This window comes from Helicoverpa zea, chromosome 20 (genome assembly GCF_022581195.2).
Source record: "Helicoverpa zea isolate HzStark_Cry1AcR chromosome 20, ilHelZeax1.1, whole genome shotgun sequence".
Classification (NCBI taxonomy): domain Eukaryota; kingdom Metazoa; phylum Arthropoda; class Insecta; order Lepidoptera; family Noctuidae; genus Helicoverpa; species Helicoverpa zea.
This window is the reverse complement of record NC_061471.1, coordinates 841,310-859,430: the sequence shown is the minus strand read 5'-3', so window position 1 is coordinate 859,430 and position 18,121 is coordinate 841,310. Positions and strand designations below refer to the sequence as shown.

The 18,121-nt window shown below is 39.3% G+C and overlaps 1 protein-coding gene across 1 annotated transcript; it reads left to right on the top strand.

Annotated features, from left to right (window-relative positions):
* The first annotated feature begins 715 nt into the window (after nt 1–715).
* LOC124640211 (DNA-directed RNA polymerase III subunit RPC1) lies at nt 716–18,084 on the top strand. The gene is made up of 27 exons (XM_047177878.1): nt 716–851; nt 1,047–1,182; nt 1,583–1,732; nt 2,019–2,360; nt 3,164–3,318; nt 3,717–3,894; nt 4,286–4,423; nt 4,812–5,009; nt 5,409–5,533; nt 6,059–6,170; nt 6,511–6,743; nt 7,041–7,141; nt 7,874–8,009; nt 8,448–8,561; nt 9,017–9,136; nt 11,530–11,609; nt 11,953–12,066; nt 12,600–12,757; nt 13,138–13,310; nt 13,688–13,792; nt 14,066–14,255; nt 14,763–14,981; nt 15,361–15,479; nt 15,733–15,945; nt 16,219–16,312; nt 16,561–16,761; nt 17,026–18,084. Exons 1-27 carry the CDS (start codon nt 808–810, stop codon nt 17,236–17,238), a joined length of 4,161 nt encoding a protein of 1,386 aa, XP_047033834.1. The 5' UTR covers nt 716–807; the 3' UTR covers nt 17,239–18,084.
* The last annotated feature ends 37 nt before the right edge of the window (nt 18,085–18,121 follow it).

Genomic DNA, 18,121 nt, shown 5'->3' with positions numbered 1-18,121 from the left:
AATATTAGACACTTTAAAAAAAGATATAATAGGCGAATAAATTAAATACGGTTTAAAAAAGCACAAATATCAAATTTCATCTAAAAAGACCTGGTGTCAGTATTCCAAGTAACTTAACAAAACCGATCATAATAATATCAATATGGCGGTGTTTTGCATTCCGCATACACGCGTAAATAAAAAGTAATATATAATAATTATTTGTTTTCCTTCGACCTTTTACTATATTAACGATGACATTTTCTATTAGGGTAAGTAGCACCATGTAACTATAACGATAACCAATGTTATAGTTATATGGTGCTACTTACCCTAATAGAAAATGTTATGAATATGATGCATAATTATAATATTTTTATAGCTATAGCTATGTAGGTAGTTCGGGGCCAATTTAGAGAAAGATGGCGCATTGTCAAATTGGGTTGCAAGAATAACACGTGAGTGGGCTCTCTTTTCCCTATATATTACTTTACTCTTTGGTCATATGACATCCACAGCTGAGAATAAGCCATCCCGTTGATATCTAAACGAACCTCTTTTTTCCAAGTCGGATACCAATAGTAGTTTAATATTAACGCTGTTATGGTATTACTTCAAACCGCTGCATTCATAAATGCTCAATGTGGTTTCGATTAGATTTTTCTACTAAATTCTAATTATGAACGCGCAATAACAAATGTCAAACAAATTCCAAGCGGCTCATGACAATGGCTCATGATAACATGGGAAAAAAGCGTTTTATTTAATGGAATATAACAATAGTAACGTTGAATTTATGTTACACGGCTTCCTGTAAATCTATTCAAGATGCCGAAAGAACAATATCGCGAAACTTATGTGGGGAGAAAAATGTAAGTGAGGTTATGTTTACTTCATCATATGGTTTTTTGAACTTTAAATAAACACGTATTTCCAATTAAAATCTAGAAATCCTACTCAACCAATTTAAAATATCCATCATTCACTACACTTAGTGCATGTTTCATTGAATTTAATATATGAGTTTGGTACTTTTTTACATGGTAGTCGTGTGATGATGTTTTCAGTTCTCACGTAACGTTTAACGTGGATAGCGCGTCTGCTATCCAGCAGGCAGCTCACATCCAGGTCATAACCAAGAACCTGTACGCTCAGGATGGACAGCGAGTGCCAGCGACATATGGAGTCCTCGATAGGCGGATGGTATGGAGTTGCAACACTTTGCTTTTATTTTGATGATATCTAGGGTGTATTTAAGTTTAAAATATTAATCAGCTGATAGAGCAATTGATAAAAATGCTGCCCAAAACAATGCTTTATTAAACATTAATCTGAAAATTTACAAATCAACTTATACTTTATTTCTAAGTGGTTTCTGTACCACAGGAAAACATAAGTTTTTTTTCACACCCTGTCTTCTATTTACAATAGGTTTTAGCTACATTAAAGCCACTAATTTAGGCTGGGCATTTCTATGTATAATTATGTATGTATTTTATAATGTTTATTAGTTAACTAGACCCTTAGTACGAGCTCTGCTTAGCTTCTGACTAGAAGACATTCTGTGAATTTGTGAACACATATAATTTTTTTTGTTCCCCAGGGTACAAATCAGAAAGATGCCAACTGTGAGACCTGTGGCCTGGGGCTGGCAGAGTGTGTGGGCCACTACGGGTACATAGAGCTAGCCCTCCCTGTCTTCCATGTTGGCTACTTCAGGTCCATCATCACTATACTGCAGACTATTTGTAAGGTGCGTTTAAAACAAATGATAACAGGTGGAGCCTTTCCTATATTAAAAAACTAGTATTAATTAAGTATTTTTATTTGCAAAGTCTGAAGAATTTTTTGCCTTTGTCTAATCAACAATCTAACCATCATTGCTGAACTTATAACCTTTCAAAACATTTATAACATCTGACAAAATTATGTTGGAGCAACATCTTCTAACCAGCAAAAACATAAGGGTCTGTCTTTCATAAAATGGACCTTCAAACTTCACTTCTTCAAATAAATGACTTTTTACCAAACCCCAACAGGAATGCGCAAAAGTGATGTTAGCGGAACCGCTCAAAAAGTCATTTAGACGCAAATTCATGAACCCTGAACTATCCTACCTACACAAGAAGAACCTCCGTGCTGCTGTCCTCAAAAAGGCTAAGACTTGTACCAAGTGTCCTTACTGTGAAGCTTTGAACGGTATGGTGAAGAAGAGTCCCGCTGGTATTCTGAAGATTATCCATGACAAGTATAGGACTAAGAAGCCAACGGATCCGCTTGTGAAGAGGGTGCTGAGAGACTTTAATGAGGCGAAGGAGTCTAATAAGGAATTGGCCACTATGATTAATAGTGGGCTTATTATTGAGATGAGTCCTGTAGAGGTAAGTTGACAGATATTAAATAAATTAATACCTCTATTGAATAGTTTGTCTGAAAAGAGTCGTGGTGGCCTAGTGGGTAAAGGACCAACCTCAAGTACGAGGGCGCGGGTTCGATCCCAGGTCAGGCAAGTACCAATGCAACTTTTCTAAGTTTGTATGTACTTTCTAAGTATATCTTAGACACCATTGGCTGTGTTTCGGATGGCACGTTAAACTGTAGGTCCCGGCTGTCATTGAACATCCTTGGCAGTCGTTACGGGTAGTCAGAAGCCAGTAAGTCTGACACCAGTCTAACCAAGGGGTATCGGGTTGCCCGGGATACTGGGTTGAGGAGGTCAGATAGGCAGTCGCTTCTTGTAAAGCACTGGTACTCAGCTGAATCCGGTTAGACTGGAAGCCGACCCCAACATGATTGGGAAAAGGCTCGGAGGATGATGATACCTCTATTGAATAGTTTGGTGGATGCTTGGTGGATGATAAAATAACATTATATATATAGTAAAATAGTGTGCTTATCTCAAGTATTTTTAAGAAATCATAGAAGAATTAAATTAGAATGCTTCCACAGGATTTTCAGAACACGCAACAGATTTTTGACTCTTTGAATTTGTGACGCATAGAAAAACAACAAAATCAGCTGGTAGTAAATAGCACTGTTTGATTTGTCACTAGATCCACCAGATTATAAAGAGCGATAGATGCAGTCGTACTAATAGACCTTGAGGTCTACTACCACTTGTCATACAAAATAATCACTCTATTTTATCATTTGCTCCTACCATCGTCTTAACCACTCCTCCCAGGTACTGAACCTGTTCCGTCGCATCCCGGACGAGGACATCCCACTCCTGGGCATGAACGCGAAGCTGACGCGGCCTGAACACTTGATCCTCACGCGGCTGCCGGTGCCGCCGCTCTGCATCCGGCCCAGTGTGGTCTCCGAGATCAAGGCTGGCACGTGAGTTTGGACATCTATACTATCTATACTAATATGATAAAGAAGAAACATTTTTCTTTTGTGTTTCTTTGCTGAGTCCTTGCGAAACCTTTGGCACCCTGTCAAAAATTTAGTAACCTCCCATCGCTGTTTTCTCAGAGCCCACCGCGATTATTTTCGGGGATGTTCTAAACCAGGGTCAGTATTTAGGTTTCCATGTCACTTTGGGGGATGACCACCAAGTAGACCGAAGAAGAAGATATTGTTATATCGGTCTCATATGGTCTCCTAGCGGTGGCGGGAACTCTCTAAATCCGTCATCGAACTTCGGATTACTCTTCCGGATCACATTGTCCAGAAGTGTCCAGAATTTTTTTGACAATATTCTACGAGTTTTGAGGAATCACTCTCCTTTCTAGTAACGAAGACGACTTAACAATGAAGCAGTCAGAGATTCTCCTCATCAACGACGTGATCGCTCGCCACATCGCCAGCGGCGGCAAGAGCGAGCTGGTGCAGGAGGACTGGGACTACCTGCAGCTGCATGCTGCGCTGTACATCAACAGCGAGATGTCTGGCATACCGCTGTCTATGCAGGTATTGTATCATAATCTTCAGCAGTCTTCAAGTCTTTATAAAGACTTGCCATGTGGTCTTGCCATTGCTCAAAAGGGGATTTTAGAACTAGTTTTTAGAGCCGTCCATATGCTGGAACTAGCTGCGCCTACACTCGCGTTCCGTGGAGACTACTCCGCGCAGCCAGATAAAAAGCTTATATCCTATAGCCTATAGAAAGATTTTTTCAAATTAGACCAATTCTTCACCTTCGTAATATTAGTATGGAGATAGAACCAAACCTCAAAAGTAAACAGATCATTAAAAAATGGCTGGCTTTACTGTGTTACACCCATCATCTTGCCACTATTCCAATGTGTCCCCACCAAGTGTTAAAATGTGGTAAAATCATCCTGTTTACCTATTGTTACAGCCCAAGAAACCAGGCCGAGGTCTGGTGCAGCGGCTGAAGGGCAAACAGGGTCGCTTCCGAGGCAACTTGTCGGGGAAGCGAGTGGACTTCTCCAGCAGGACTGTCATCTCACCAGATCCTAACCTGCAGATTCAGGAGGTGAGCTTTTGTATGGATGATTTTGAGTCAGGTTTTTTATGCTGGCGAAATTTTTTATTTTACTACATAGTTACGGCCCGTGGGAACTTTGAGCACCCGGGTAAAAAGAAGTCTTTAGCCTACGATAAACGGGCTTTCTAACACTGAAATATATTTCCAAATCAATCCAGTAGATCGTTTTTAATTTTTTGCAAAATAGCAGTCATAAAAGTACTTTCCTAAAAAGCAGTTTGGAAAGTAAAAACTGCCATCCATGACATCAATACCGTATTTAAATCAATTTGTACATAGACTGCTGCCGTTCTGAACATATCCTGAAAATAACTTAAATTTTTCTTTTTGCCACCTACCTTTTCTTCTTCATCACAAAAATCCTCTCATCACTCAGGTGGGAGTACCAGTCCACGTAGCCAAGATCCTCACATACCCCGAACGGGTGTTCCCGGCGAACCTGCAGTGGCTACGTCAGCTGGTCTGCAACGGACCTGACGTGCATCCGGGGGCTAACTACGTGCAGCAACGGGGGCTGAAACATAAGAAGTACCTCAAATATGGTAATAGGGAGAAGATTGCTCAGGAGTTGAAGGTATGCTGTTGACTTTTTTTTTATAAATTACCAGTTTTTCATTGCTCTCATGGCCATTTACCTCTTAAGGTGAAAATTAATTAGGTAAAAAAAATTGCCTTTACATAGAAATACCTTTTTTTCGTACTTTTAACAGATGCCTTGAAAGGCTCAACCTAACCCTGGTTGAGAGTGCTGCGTGCCAATGTAATTTGACGTGAAAAAGTACTTATTTAATAAGCCTAATTGCCATGAATGATTTTGACTTTGGCCTTGCCTTAAAAATAAAAGTCTAAATTGCACCAACTGAACTTTTGGACTAGTTGTTTTGACTAGTGTCTTGACTAAAGTCCGAAAGATTTAAGATTTTCCCAACTTTGACATCTCATAAAGTAAATATTACTTCTCTGTTGCCATCAGTGCGGTGACATAGTGGAACGCCACCTGGTGGACGGCGACGTGGTGCTGTTCAACCGACAGCCCTCGCTGCACAAGCTGTCCATCATGTGCCACCGCGCCAAGGTGCAGCCGCAGAGGACCTTCAGGTATGTAGGAAAGAAGAAAAAGAGAGAAGAGAGTGAGGGAGCGGTGCAAAGAAAACGATGATCAATGAAGGGGCCAGAGAGTGGATCTACTTGAGTTAGTCAATGAGAGAGGATTCATGTTCATCTGCCTCATCATCTACTTAGCCTTTTCTCAACTATGTTGGGGTCGGGCTCCAGTCTAACCGAATGCAGCTGAGTACCAGTGTGCCTCATGGAGCGACTGCCTATCTGACCTCCTCAACCCTGATAAGATTGGATTTAAGACGTTCAAACTTCTGACTACCCATAATGAGAGATAACGATGCACTTGGTGTTCTACATAATATAAACTTTATAACAAATATTTGCATACCGAATGTAATGGTAGAATGTAAATGGGCCACTTTAGATTTAAGAACATACTCTGTACACCTACATTCTGGTTAATAAAAGACTTTGACTTTTGACTTTAAAGAGAGGAACTTTTCATGACAAGCTGGTCACTCATCCACAGACTCAATATTAATAGTATCGTGTTATCCGCAGGTTCAACGAGTGCGTATGTACTCCGTACAACGCTGACTTCGATGGTGACGAGATGAACATGCATCTGCCGCAGACAGAGGAAGCCAGAGCCGAAGCACTTATTCTTATGGGGGTAAGATTCATTATCCATTATTATTAATAGACCTTCAGGAACTTTAGTAATATGGTAGTTGGCTTTTTGGTAGAAGGAAAGCAACACGAAACTTTTTAGCAAAAATCATTATATGCCTAACCTTGTTGAGCTCTATGTTGGGGTCGGCTTCCAGTCTTACTGGACGTAGCTTACCAACTACTAGACTTATCTATCTTTCTGACCACCTCAACTCAGTTACTCCGGGCAACCCAATACCCTCGTTGATAAGAAGGTAGTCAAACTTATCTGACTTCTAACTACCCGTAGCGTAAGGTCACCAGAAAAAAAACTTTACTGACTAATATTTTTCCATCACCAGAACAAATCAAACCTCGTAACTCCTCGCAACGGAGAACTCCTCATAGCAGCCACCCAGGACTTCATCACCGGCGGGTACCTGATCACCCAGAGGGATTCCTTCTTCACCCGCGACGAGGCTCACCAGCTCGCCACCTGCCTCCTGTCGGGACCTGACACGAATATGAGGATCGATATGCCGACCCCAGCTATACTGAAGCCCAGGATGCTTTGGACTGGGAAGCAGATATTTAGGTAGGGTGTGGTGGAATGTGGTGTTTGTAGAAGTAATTTTGTCAAAAGTGAGAATGCAAAAAAAAGTTTATGATGCATAAGAAGACTGAATTATTTTTTGATAAAAGACCATTTTTTGTACATTCCGGTCCCTATACGCATAAATAAAAAATTGTACTTAGCGTACATCGATTTTTTATGATTTTCAGAATGCGAAACAATTTAGGTGACAGTTAACACTAGAAACGCGCTATTTAAGCTTTTCTAAATGATCACAAATTTACCTATTATGTCTTTAATTCCTCTTATTTGTTACAGTTTAATAATGAAACCTAATAAGAAGTGTGAAGTCAAGGCCAACTTGGAGACTAAAGGCAAGAACTACACTGGTAACGAGGACATGTGTGTGCAGGACTCATGTAAGTGTACCAAACAGCTTATATCGGGTGTGTCGTTCACAATCACATTAAATTCTATCACATATACTTTATGATATTCTATGGCGAATTGTAAAAAAAATAACCTAATCCATTCAGTGGTTTAGCCACAGGAGTCATTTTTCGTTTTTATAATTTACAACATCATGTGTAAAGCAGAGATAAAGTTAGGAGTATCGAATGTTTTGATCAGTTGACAGCTGTCAGTTTTCAAGGGAGAATTACAGTTGTTTGTAATGACTGACTTTTATATGGTGTTTTAATTAAATTTTCTCACATTTTTATTCTATTTACTTTGTTTGAAAAATTCATTTTTTTATTTTTACGTATTTTTCTTTTTTCTTTGTGTTAATGGACATATGTTAACCAGTATATTAACGCATTTCATTTAATGTGATTATGAACGACACACCCGATATATGTGCGAAAACTTACCGTTTATTGCTGCTTTAGTTATTATTTTTTGAGGCGAACTGTTTAATACTTCGATAGACTAACTTTAAAGAAGACAATTTTTGTTTTGTTTAGTAAAGTTTGCTCTCTTGTTTTATATTTATTTATATAGTTTTTTTTCTTAACATTATTTTCTTCTGTACTCTTTCTGTGGGTCTATTTTGTGTCAGTCAATGAGTTTTGTTTCTTTCTTTCTGTTTTAGATAATTATGTATGACGATAGTATTTGAACGTGATATTTATCTTATATTATTTTTGTAGATGTAATAATAAGGAACTCAGAACTCCTGTGCGGGTCCATGGACAAGAGTACTCTAGGGTCTGGCACCAAGAAGAGCATCTTCTACATCCTGCTGCGCGACTGGGGCGAGGAGTATGCCGTCAGAGGCATGTGGAGGTAAACTCCTTGAAAGAATGTTATGCTGTAATCTACTAAATACCTTGGTGCTTAGACAGTTTTCAAGGCAATCTTTGACATAAAATTCTTGGTATTTCTATTGAAATAATTTAAAACAGTTCAAAGTTTAAAACACTGAGCGGGTTTTATCACGTCGATAAACTTATCTTCTTTGGAAAGTAGTATAAACCCACATAGCTATTACAGGTCAGAATTTGACACACCTCAAAGTAGCTGCTAAAGGACTTACAAGAAAGTCTTCTACTTGATGACAGATTGCAAACCCTTTCCAAAAATATGCACATATTCCTAAAAAAGATTTTTTTTATTATTACAAAAAAATCTAACGTTAAAATACTTATACAAAATTTTCTTAAACACCTGTTTAACTTCATAGTCATAACAACATCTGCATAAGTTTTTATGTCTTTACGTCAGGTTAGCGCGCATGGCGTCGTACTACATGATGAACCGCGGCTTCAGCTTCGGCATCATCGACGTCACGCCCGGCAAGAAGCTCATCGACGCCAAGAATAAGCTGCTCGAGTCTGGGTATGTATTCGCTAGTCATCCTCCGAACCTTTTCCCAATCATGTTGGGGTCGTGTTCTAGTCTAAACGGATTCAGCTGAGTACCAGTGCTTTACAAGAAGCGACTGACTGCCCTATCTTACCTCCTCAACCCAGTTACCCGGGCAACCCAATACCCCTTGGTTAGACTGGTGTCAGACTTACTGGCTTCTGACTACCCGTTACCATAATATATCACTCTAAACTCTAAAATAAACAGGTCACTTTTTTGGTTGCTTCTTTGTACCCTAAAGAATCCGAAAATACTGAAAAATTATATACAGACCATATTTTATCTCGGTACGAGCAAAAGTTTCCCCGGAACGCGGGTGAAACCGCGGAAAAATAGCATTGCAAAAATATGTACATAAAACTTTTTTTTTTTTATATAAAAGCGATTGCAAATTTGTTTTAAAAGTGACCAATGACTCTTAACAGGTACTCCAAATGCGATGGCTATATCCTAGAGATGGAGAAGGGTACCCTGCAGTGCCAGCCTGGGTGCACCATGGAAGAGACACTAGAAGCTGTGATGCTCAGTGAGCTGAGTAGTATCAGGTATTTTGTACACATATAATTACTACAATAATCGTTATAATGTTATACATAACGGAGTACATTGCAAAGTATATAATGCTATACAACATGTAACTTAATTAACGCACATCCTGAAATTTGTTTGTTCAGAATCGTTTACTGAATCGATTTATATCATTTTTAATATCCCATACAGCCATTTTTGGTCGCAGATATGATAAAGATGTAACAAGTCGCAACAGTTTCGTAACTGATACGACACAACGTGACTGTGTAGGGATTAGCTTTTACGAGTTGTAACGGTTTAGTAAAAATGTGACGGAAACTAGATTCAGTAACTTTGTGTGGTCGCTGTGTCGATACTTTACAGCTTAATTTGTAACCACACATTTTAGAAACTTTGCGTTTGGTTTGTAACCAGTGTGCAATGTTGACACAATTGTGTTGTAACTGGGTAGTAACATGTGTAGTCGATGTTCCAGAACACTTTAACACTAACTTGCATATATAAAAACATGACGAGAGCCAGTTATTCTCAAACTGTCTATGTTTTCTGCCATTATCAACCATTTAATGAAATTTAAAATGAGTAAACAACCAAAAACCTTACGTAAATTCCGATGGACTTCAACTTTTTACAGAAGAGTAAAAGAAATAAGTACGTCCCAAAATATCTCAAGTACCTAATTGTACTCGTACACAAGTTTTTTTTTTAATACCTAATATTTTTTTCATGATGTGCATTGTTGGTAGGGCACATTGACGGATACCCATTTTATTGAACTTAAAACTTATTATTTTCTAGGCCATTTACAGGAAAACAGTACGGAATTTAGTGGAGGAGCTTAGTGGTATAGTCCCTAGTGCCAAAGTTTCAACTTTCGAGCTCCAAATCGCTGTTTTTTCGTTTTCTCGGCCAAAACAAGACGTCTTCGTCTTTAACTCAAGTACTCGGCACAAGCGATATTAATTCTGATGAGCATCCTTTGGTTAGAACAATGAAAAAAGGCATCTTGACTTGATAAAAACTTTGGGAAACACTGTAACCAAATATTAAGAGAAACCATCTTAAAAATCTAGTAATTTTGTAACAATTTACCGTAACATGTCGACACGTGTCGACACATTATCGTAACTTTGTGACTATTATAGTTGCGACGAGCATATTTTTCATAACAAACATCAAAAATGTTTTTTCATAGTTCATTATTTATCAATTTTATGAGTAAATCTTGCTAAAATAATTTGTATTAGGATTAAAATATTTGATATTGTATTTAAATGGAAGCTTTTAAGCACTCGATGTGCATAATTTTATATTTTTATTTTATTTAACATAAGTTTTTCTTTCGCCAGAATTATGAAAACATGATATTACGGTGGCGCGTTGGAAATATCAACATATTCAAAGAAATTACACAGTAAACTTTTTTTCCCAATAAGATTTGAGCATTATAAACCATATTAATTAATGAAAACTAAAACTTTGTTAACTTACCTTGAGTTCATCAACTCAAGGTAAGTAAACCATCATTATGGGATTTCTTGTATTTTGTATTCGTCGTGTCACTCACGCACGAGCCAACGAAATTGATCGAACGAATGAATGATTGAATGATTAGTGCTAACTCTGGTTAAAATATGGTAACAATGTTACGACACGGCGACGTAAATTAGAAACCAAATGTTACTTGTTTAGTGTCGAGATCTTCCCCATTTTTAGTTGCAGCGACGGCGCTAACACGGAACGTCGACGAGATTATGTTTCGAGATAGATCAGTGTCGACGCTAAGTGTCGAAACGGTTACGTTATGTTCGCAAAAATGGTTATATGGGATAGGTAATTTTTTATCCCAAAAATAATTAAAACTACGGCAATTATTGTCATATTAACCCTGTACAGTCAAAACAAATTCAAATAGACCGTAACTCAAAGTAATAAGACTTCGTGTATTGTCGGCTTTTTCCGTAGTTTCGTTATGTTGTTTCGAGTCTAGCGGCGTCTATATTTGCGTGCGTAGTAGTATGACCAAAAAGTTCTCCAAGAATTGGTATAACTAATTTAGTAAATAACAATGCATATACATGTTAAATTAAAAATTCAGTGTATGTATTATGATTATAACATAATATTCTAATTGGCGTGTTTGAGGGTGTGCGTTAATTACGTTACATGTTGTATATTTAACATAATGTAGCACAAACAGTTACATCAATTAATGACATGGACATGGACCACATTTATTGAAACTGTCGAAACAATAAAGAATTTTACAATGCATGCAGATAAAGACCTTGTTGCATTTGATTGTCATAGTTTTCATGTCATGTACATAGCACATAGCACAGAGTATGTATGTCGTATCATACATTATACATAGTACTATGCTAATACATTATGTGGGTAATTACAGAGAGTTGGCGGCTAAAGCGTGTTTCCGCGAGCTGCACCCTACTAACGCGCCGCTTATAATGGCACAGAGCGGCTCCAAAGGTTTGTCCTATTTTTTTTTAACTCAAACTAAGTAGCTGTTTTCTCCACCCGCGTCCTTTGGAAATTACTTTCATTTACTGGATAAAATATAGCCTGTGTCATCCTGGTATAGTATGGCTTCCCAACAGTGAAATAATTTTTCGAATTCAGTTCAGTGATTTCGGAGTCTATAGAGATGTGGCTATTATTTTATTCGGGTACGCGAAGTAGTTGGTCCGGGGCGCTGGTGAAACCTCAAGGTAAACAACTAGTTGATAGTAATTGATAACAAAAAATTGACTTAGCTAATATTGTTCAAAATATCTATGACTGTGAAGTTATAACATGTAGTGTTTTATCCCAGGTTCGAACATCAACATATCTCAGATGATCGCGTGCGTGGGTCAGCAGGCGCTGAACGGCAAGCGAGTGCCCAACGGCTTCGAAGATCGATCGTTACCTCACTTCGAGAGGCATTGTAAGTTATTCTAGCTGTATAAACTAGCTTGTAGTAATAATAACAAAGGAAACAACAAAACTACTGATAACTTAACTAACTGATTTTCATGAATACTAGAACACCAGGTTTCTATAGAAAAACGCAGCCACATTTGAGGAACTGTTCTATAGAACACTTGTTTATATAGCTAGTAGGTCTCACAACTGCGATTGTTGATTCCATTTGTACTTAACGTTTCCTGCAATATGGGGACGCAAAATAAGATATTTTTTAAGTGGTAAGTACTGAGAATTACTATTTTTAAACCCCTACGGTAACAAAAATGCTGAAATATTTTTTTTTCAAAATCAAAATCAAAAATCATTTGTTCAAACTTGGCTGCAAGACAGCACTTTTTGAACGTCAGGAATTTACAATAGACAGCCCCCAAAACGCCCATCCTTCACCACTTCCTGTGTTTTTGCAGGGAAGAAGTGGCGCAACAAACTCCCCAGCAAACCATGTGTGTCTGTAGGTTAGAAGAACCTTAACCTTTTACTAACTTCTTCCAGCCAAGATCCCAGCGGCGCGTGGTTTCGTAGAGAACAGCTTCTACTCAGGCCTGACGCCCACGGAGTTCTTCTTCCACACCATGGGAGGACGTGAGGGTCTGGTGGACACTGCTGTCAAGACTGCAGAAACGGGGTACCTGCAGCGGAGATTGGTTAAGGTATACTTTTTCTCTTTCTATTGGATGATAAGTCAGCGATTTTTTTTCTTGTGCCGAAATGCGAAAGATTTATTTTTCACTGCCCCTTTGAATTCTAACCAATCTTTCTTGTAGTCTTAGAAATTTAACTGTTTCTCAATCTTGAGAAGACCAAGCCGTTCTCATTTCCATAACATAATTTTTTACATTTTCCAACTTCCATTCCCTGTGAAATCTCAATTCTGACTCCATTTCCCCATAGTGTATTTAATAATACTCTATTTTCTTGAAGACCATTTTTATTTTCATACCGTTTGTCTCATTTTGCCTCCTCCGCCAGCTGCATCAGGTTAGACTGGAAGCTGACCACAGATGATGATGATGTCTGATTTTCCCCCCAGTCTCTAGAAGACCTGGTCCTGCACTACGACATGACAGTCCGCAACGCGATGGGGGAGGTGGTGGAGTTCCGCTACGGCAGCGACGGACTGGACCCCTCCTACATGGAGGGCAAGGACCGCCCCGTGGACCTCGCCAGGGTCCTCGCTGATGTTCGCGCTAAGTATCTGTCCAGGTAACAACATTGTTGATGGTACTCCCTAATATTACAATAGCTGTTTCCCACGATGTCGCCCGAGTCTACAGATAACTACTCTAGCACTGTCACAAATAAATAAAAAATAAATAAAATAAAAGTAGTTTATTTCGTCAACAAGTTTTTACAATATTATTTGGTTTTCGGAACTACCCAGGAAGCATGTAGTAATGCTTATTTGGGTCGTTCCGCTCCTCCTTAGGAACAATGCTCATTGCTGAGATACTTAATTAGATATTAAACCATAAAACAGGCTTCAGAAGTCAATCCAGTTTTCAGAAGTTGACAATCTTGTAAAGAAGCATGTTTTCATATGATATTCAGGGCACTGTTTATAAGCATATATTTTGCCACAGAGATGAAGACCCACTAGACGGTGATGGGATAGTATTAGCAGCTGAAGAAACTCTCGCTTTGGACGACTTCAAGACTTGCACGCAGGAGTTCAAAAATGAATTACTGTAAGTAAACCACTATAATACTACTAATACCAATAATAAAAATTGCCACAAGAAATTTGTACAAAGCACTGAAGTATTTGTAGAATAGAGACTTTAGTATATTGTCTATGCGTCTTCAATTCAGCAATAAAACAAATTTATTTCTTATCAAAACAGTGTAATTTGTTGACTCAATCGATCACGCGACAGTATTTAGAAAATCGGTTAAAAAGATGACAAAACTCACCCTAATTTTACCACTATCTCCATATAAACTTATTTTTATCATTCCAGAACGTTCCTCAAGTCCATAGCGACGAAGGTCCGCAACCTTCGCAGCCGGTACAGCCACTGCGGGCCCATAGTGAAGCAGCTACAGCGGCTGACACTCACACAGCTGGTGCAGTTCCTCCGAGTGTGTCATCACAAGTATCAGAGGAGTGTTATCGAGCCTGGTACTGCGGTTGGTGCGTTGGCTGCACAGGTATGTTGTAGTTATTTCTATTGTAGATGAGTTACAGGCTTTTAGGCGTTTAGTTTCCGTGAAAAATATGAATGTTTTAAATATTTCTCAAATATGTGCAAATATTTTAGTGTACTTGCTGATTTGATACACTTTTAGTCCCCGGTGTCTCAAAGAGGACCTTCTGGACAAGCCTGCTTGGAATACGTAGTTTTAAGAGCATACTAACACTAAGTACATACATAGCTGTAAATCTTCTACATTGTATAAATAAATTATGGCAGAGATTTTATCTCTTGGAAAATAAGGACTTTTTTGTAAAGTTGGGATTTTGGTCTATATTAGTCGGAATGTTCACTTTTTAAAGTAACACTTGACGCGGTATGTCCGTGGATGGGCGACGAATTTCTCCGTGTTTCAACTCTTGTTGGTTCACATTAAATTGTGAACCTTAGATGTGGTTACGTCCGATTCGTAAGAAGTCAGAAATGTGAGATTACCCCTCAATATTCTATCTTCATCCTACAGAGTATAGGGGAGCCCGGTACCCAAATGACCCTGAAAACCTTCCACTTCGCCGGCGTGGCCTCCATGAACATCACGCAAGGTGTTCCTCGCGTCAAGGAGATCATCAACGCCTCCCGCAATATCTCGACTCCCATCATCACGGCTGAGCTGATGCAGCCATTGGATCAGGAGTTTGCCAGAAGAGTGAAGGGGAGAGTGGAGAAGACTACGCTTGGAGAGGTGAGGTTATTTTTTCTTAAAGTGCATATCCGATTGCCTTTGTGGTCAATTGTTTTGTTGGTATAGATAGTATTTAGTTGGTATAGTATAGTATGTACTTTTGATGTTTATATGTGATAAATCAAAGGAGATTTTAGATAATGAATCACTAGGATGTTCGTTAAATAGTATTTCACCAGCTTACCTACGATTAAATACGATCTTTTATTCTATGATACTTTTATTAACTACGATCCAAAAGACGTCGAACTTACTTTCAGCTTTCATTATTATCTTTATTTATGTTTTTGTAAGAAACCTAGAAAATACTAAGCATACATAAATATCATTACATAAAACTGTATACTAAAACATATTTTAAACCTGTGTTATTTGACAGATCACAACATACATAGACGAGGTGTACTTGCCTAACGAATGCTTCCTGCTGATCCGCCTCGACGCCGAGAGGATACGGCTGCTGTGTCTAGAAGTTAACGTCGAGTCCATCGTCTACTCGTGAGTATATAGCAGTTAAACACCGCATGCATAAGAATCTATACACAATGCCACATGTGCACAAGACTTGATGCACAATGTGTCAGTTGAATGTAACGTCTGTACGTAATACGGAGTCTAGTTAATTATGTATTTTAAACTAGTTCCGCCCGTAGTTCAAATAAGGTCTCATTATGAAAACTAACCAAAAATCTCTTTTGAAATAGGTTGCTTAGTTTCAGATTAATTTTCACTCTTACCTCTATTTCTCCAGGATATGCACATCAAAACTGAAAATCAAGCCGGCAAACATCCACATAGTATCGGACTGGGCTATCAAAGTATCAGCTGAGCCCAGCAAGCACGGCGGCTGGCTGAACATGTCGCTGCAGCAGCTCGCGAGGCAGCTGCCCCCTGTCGTCGTCAAGGGGCTGCCGCAGGTGTCCCGGGCTGTTATCGCTTGTGATGACACTGACAGCACTGTCAGGTATGCGCCAGACTTTATGGCGGCTCGCTGCGAACTTCTGAATAGTGAAATCTATGTAATCTTTCAGAAAGGTTGAAGAATCTAAGCGCAAAAAAAATTGGTCGAGTCATTTCAATATACCTAACCAAGAGAACACCTATGGCGTTAAGTACGCCATTATACATAGAGCATAAAGTATAAATAAATACCTCAATTTTTCAATGTTTCAATGTTTTTATTATCTTAAAAGAATGTTATGACATGTCTTGACCCTGGGATAAACTGTATTTTCAGGTACAAGTTATGCGTAGAAGGCGATGGCTTACGTGATGTGATCGCTACTTACGGAGTCGACGGCAGAAAGACCACTTCCAACAATATATTAGAGGTAACATTTTAAAATATAACTGGTTGATTTTTAGACATAGCCTATCAACTTACGACTTACATTGGATGTCAATATATCTAATCTATCTGTTGTTCTGCTTACTTAAGATAGAATTTTGTCATTTACCCATAAATCGGTTTCGTTTACGTTCGAGCTCGAACTGGTATTTTCCGGGAGCTTTGGCTCGCGTTTTCGAAGTTAGGAACCGCTCCTAACAAAGTTTTAAACATCCCATTTTCTGTACCCAGGTGTACCACACACTAGGCATCGAGGCAGCCAAATCCACCATCATAACTGAGATCCAGGCGGTGATGGAAGGTCACGGCATGAGCGTGGACCGGCGCCACGTGGAGCTGCTGGCGGGACAGATGACGGCGCGGGGGGAGGTCCTGGGCATCACGCGCTACGGCCTCGCCAGGATGAAGGAGTCCGTGCTCAACCTGGCCAGTGTGAGTGTGCTGTAGCTTCCTTACCAGCACCATGGAGACAGACAGGTGGAGCTGCTGGCGGGACATGGACTCAGGTGGTTCGGGAAGAATATACCTGGACCTCTTCTCCATGGGACTCCATTTTAGAACCGTGCAACTAGTGTGAAGTTTCATAAGAGCCAGCAAAGGCGTATTTGTAATAATAATATTTGATTTTGATCATGTATATTTATGAACCTATAAATTTTATTTAAATGTACTAACCAAAACTTCTCCATCTTCCAGTTCGAGAAAACCGCCGACCACCTCTTCGACGCAGCCTACTACGGCCAAACGGACTGCATCGAGGGCGTCTCCGAGTCCATCATCCTTGGAGTACCAGCTGCCATCGGCACCGGAGTGCTGCAGCTGATGCACGCGCATCCTCGGCCTGAGCCTATAGTGCATCGGGAACTGCTGTTCGACAGACCAGAGTATCACAGCTCTATATGGGAGTGACCCGAGGCCTCTGGTCCGAGAAGGTCGGCCAGAAAGAAGTGAAGTTCTCGTGGACTCAAATATAGACTTGAAAGGTAGTGGAGTGTTGACTGTTATTGGAGAAAGACAGTTAAATGGTGTCTTTGAACATCCTTGACAGTCGTTACGAGTAGTCAGAAGCCAGTAAGTCTGACACCATTCTAACCACGGGGTATTGGGTTGCCCGGGTAACTGGATTGAGAAGGTCAGATAGGGCAGTTGCTCTTTGTAAAACACTGGTACTCAGCTGCATTCAGTTAGACTGGAAGCCGATCTCTACGTAGTTGGGAAAAGGCTCGGAAGATAATGATGGTTCAATTTGCCCTTGACTTAAATAGACATGAATTTAATAAAAACTATTTAGCTGTCTAAGACAAATAGCGAAGATTCAAAAAAAAGTCGTAGAGTAGCTATTGTAAATCTAAAGCTTGAATTTGAACAGTAATCCTACTTATATTATAAATGTGAAAGTTTGTGAGAATGTATGGATGTATGTTTGTTATTCAATCACGCAAAAACGGTTGGACCGATTTGGTTGAAATTTGGTATGTAGATAGCTGATACCCTGGATTAACACATATGCTACTTTTTATCAACACACCACGCGGGCGAAGCCGCTGGCGGAAGCTAGTTAAGAATATACAGACCCTATAAAGATATTTGGTTAACCTAAGGTTAGATGTAATTTATTTAGAAATAGGCTGAAAGTTCGACTGACCCAGTGTTTTTGTGAATTGAAGTTATGTATAGTGAGTTATTGCGGAATCTGATGTAGCTCTGTTAAGTTATTATTACGTTGTTTTATATTATTATAAATAAATACATTTAGGCGATTATCACACTGCCCCGCATGATGCAGCGTAGG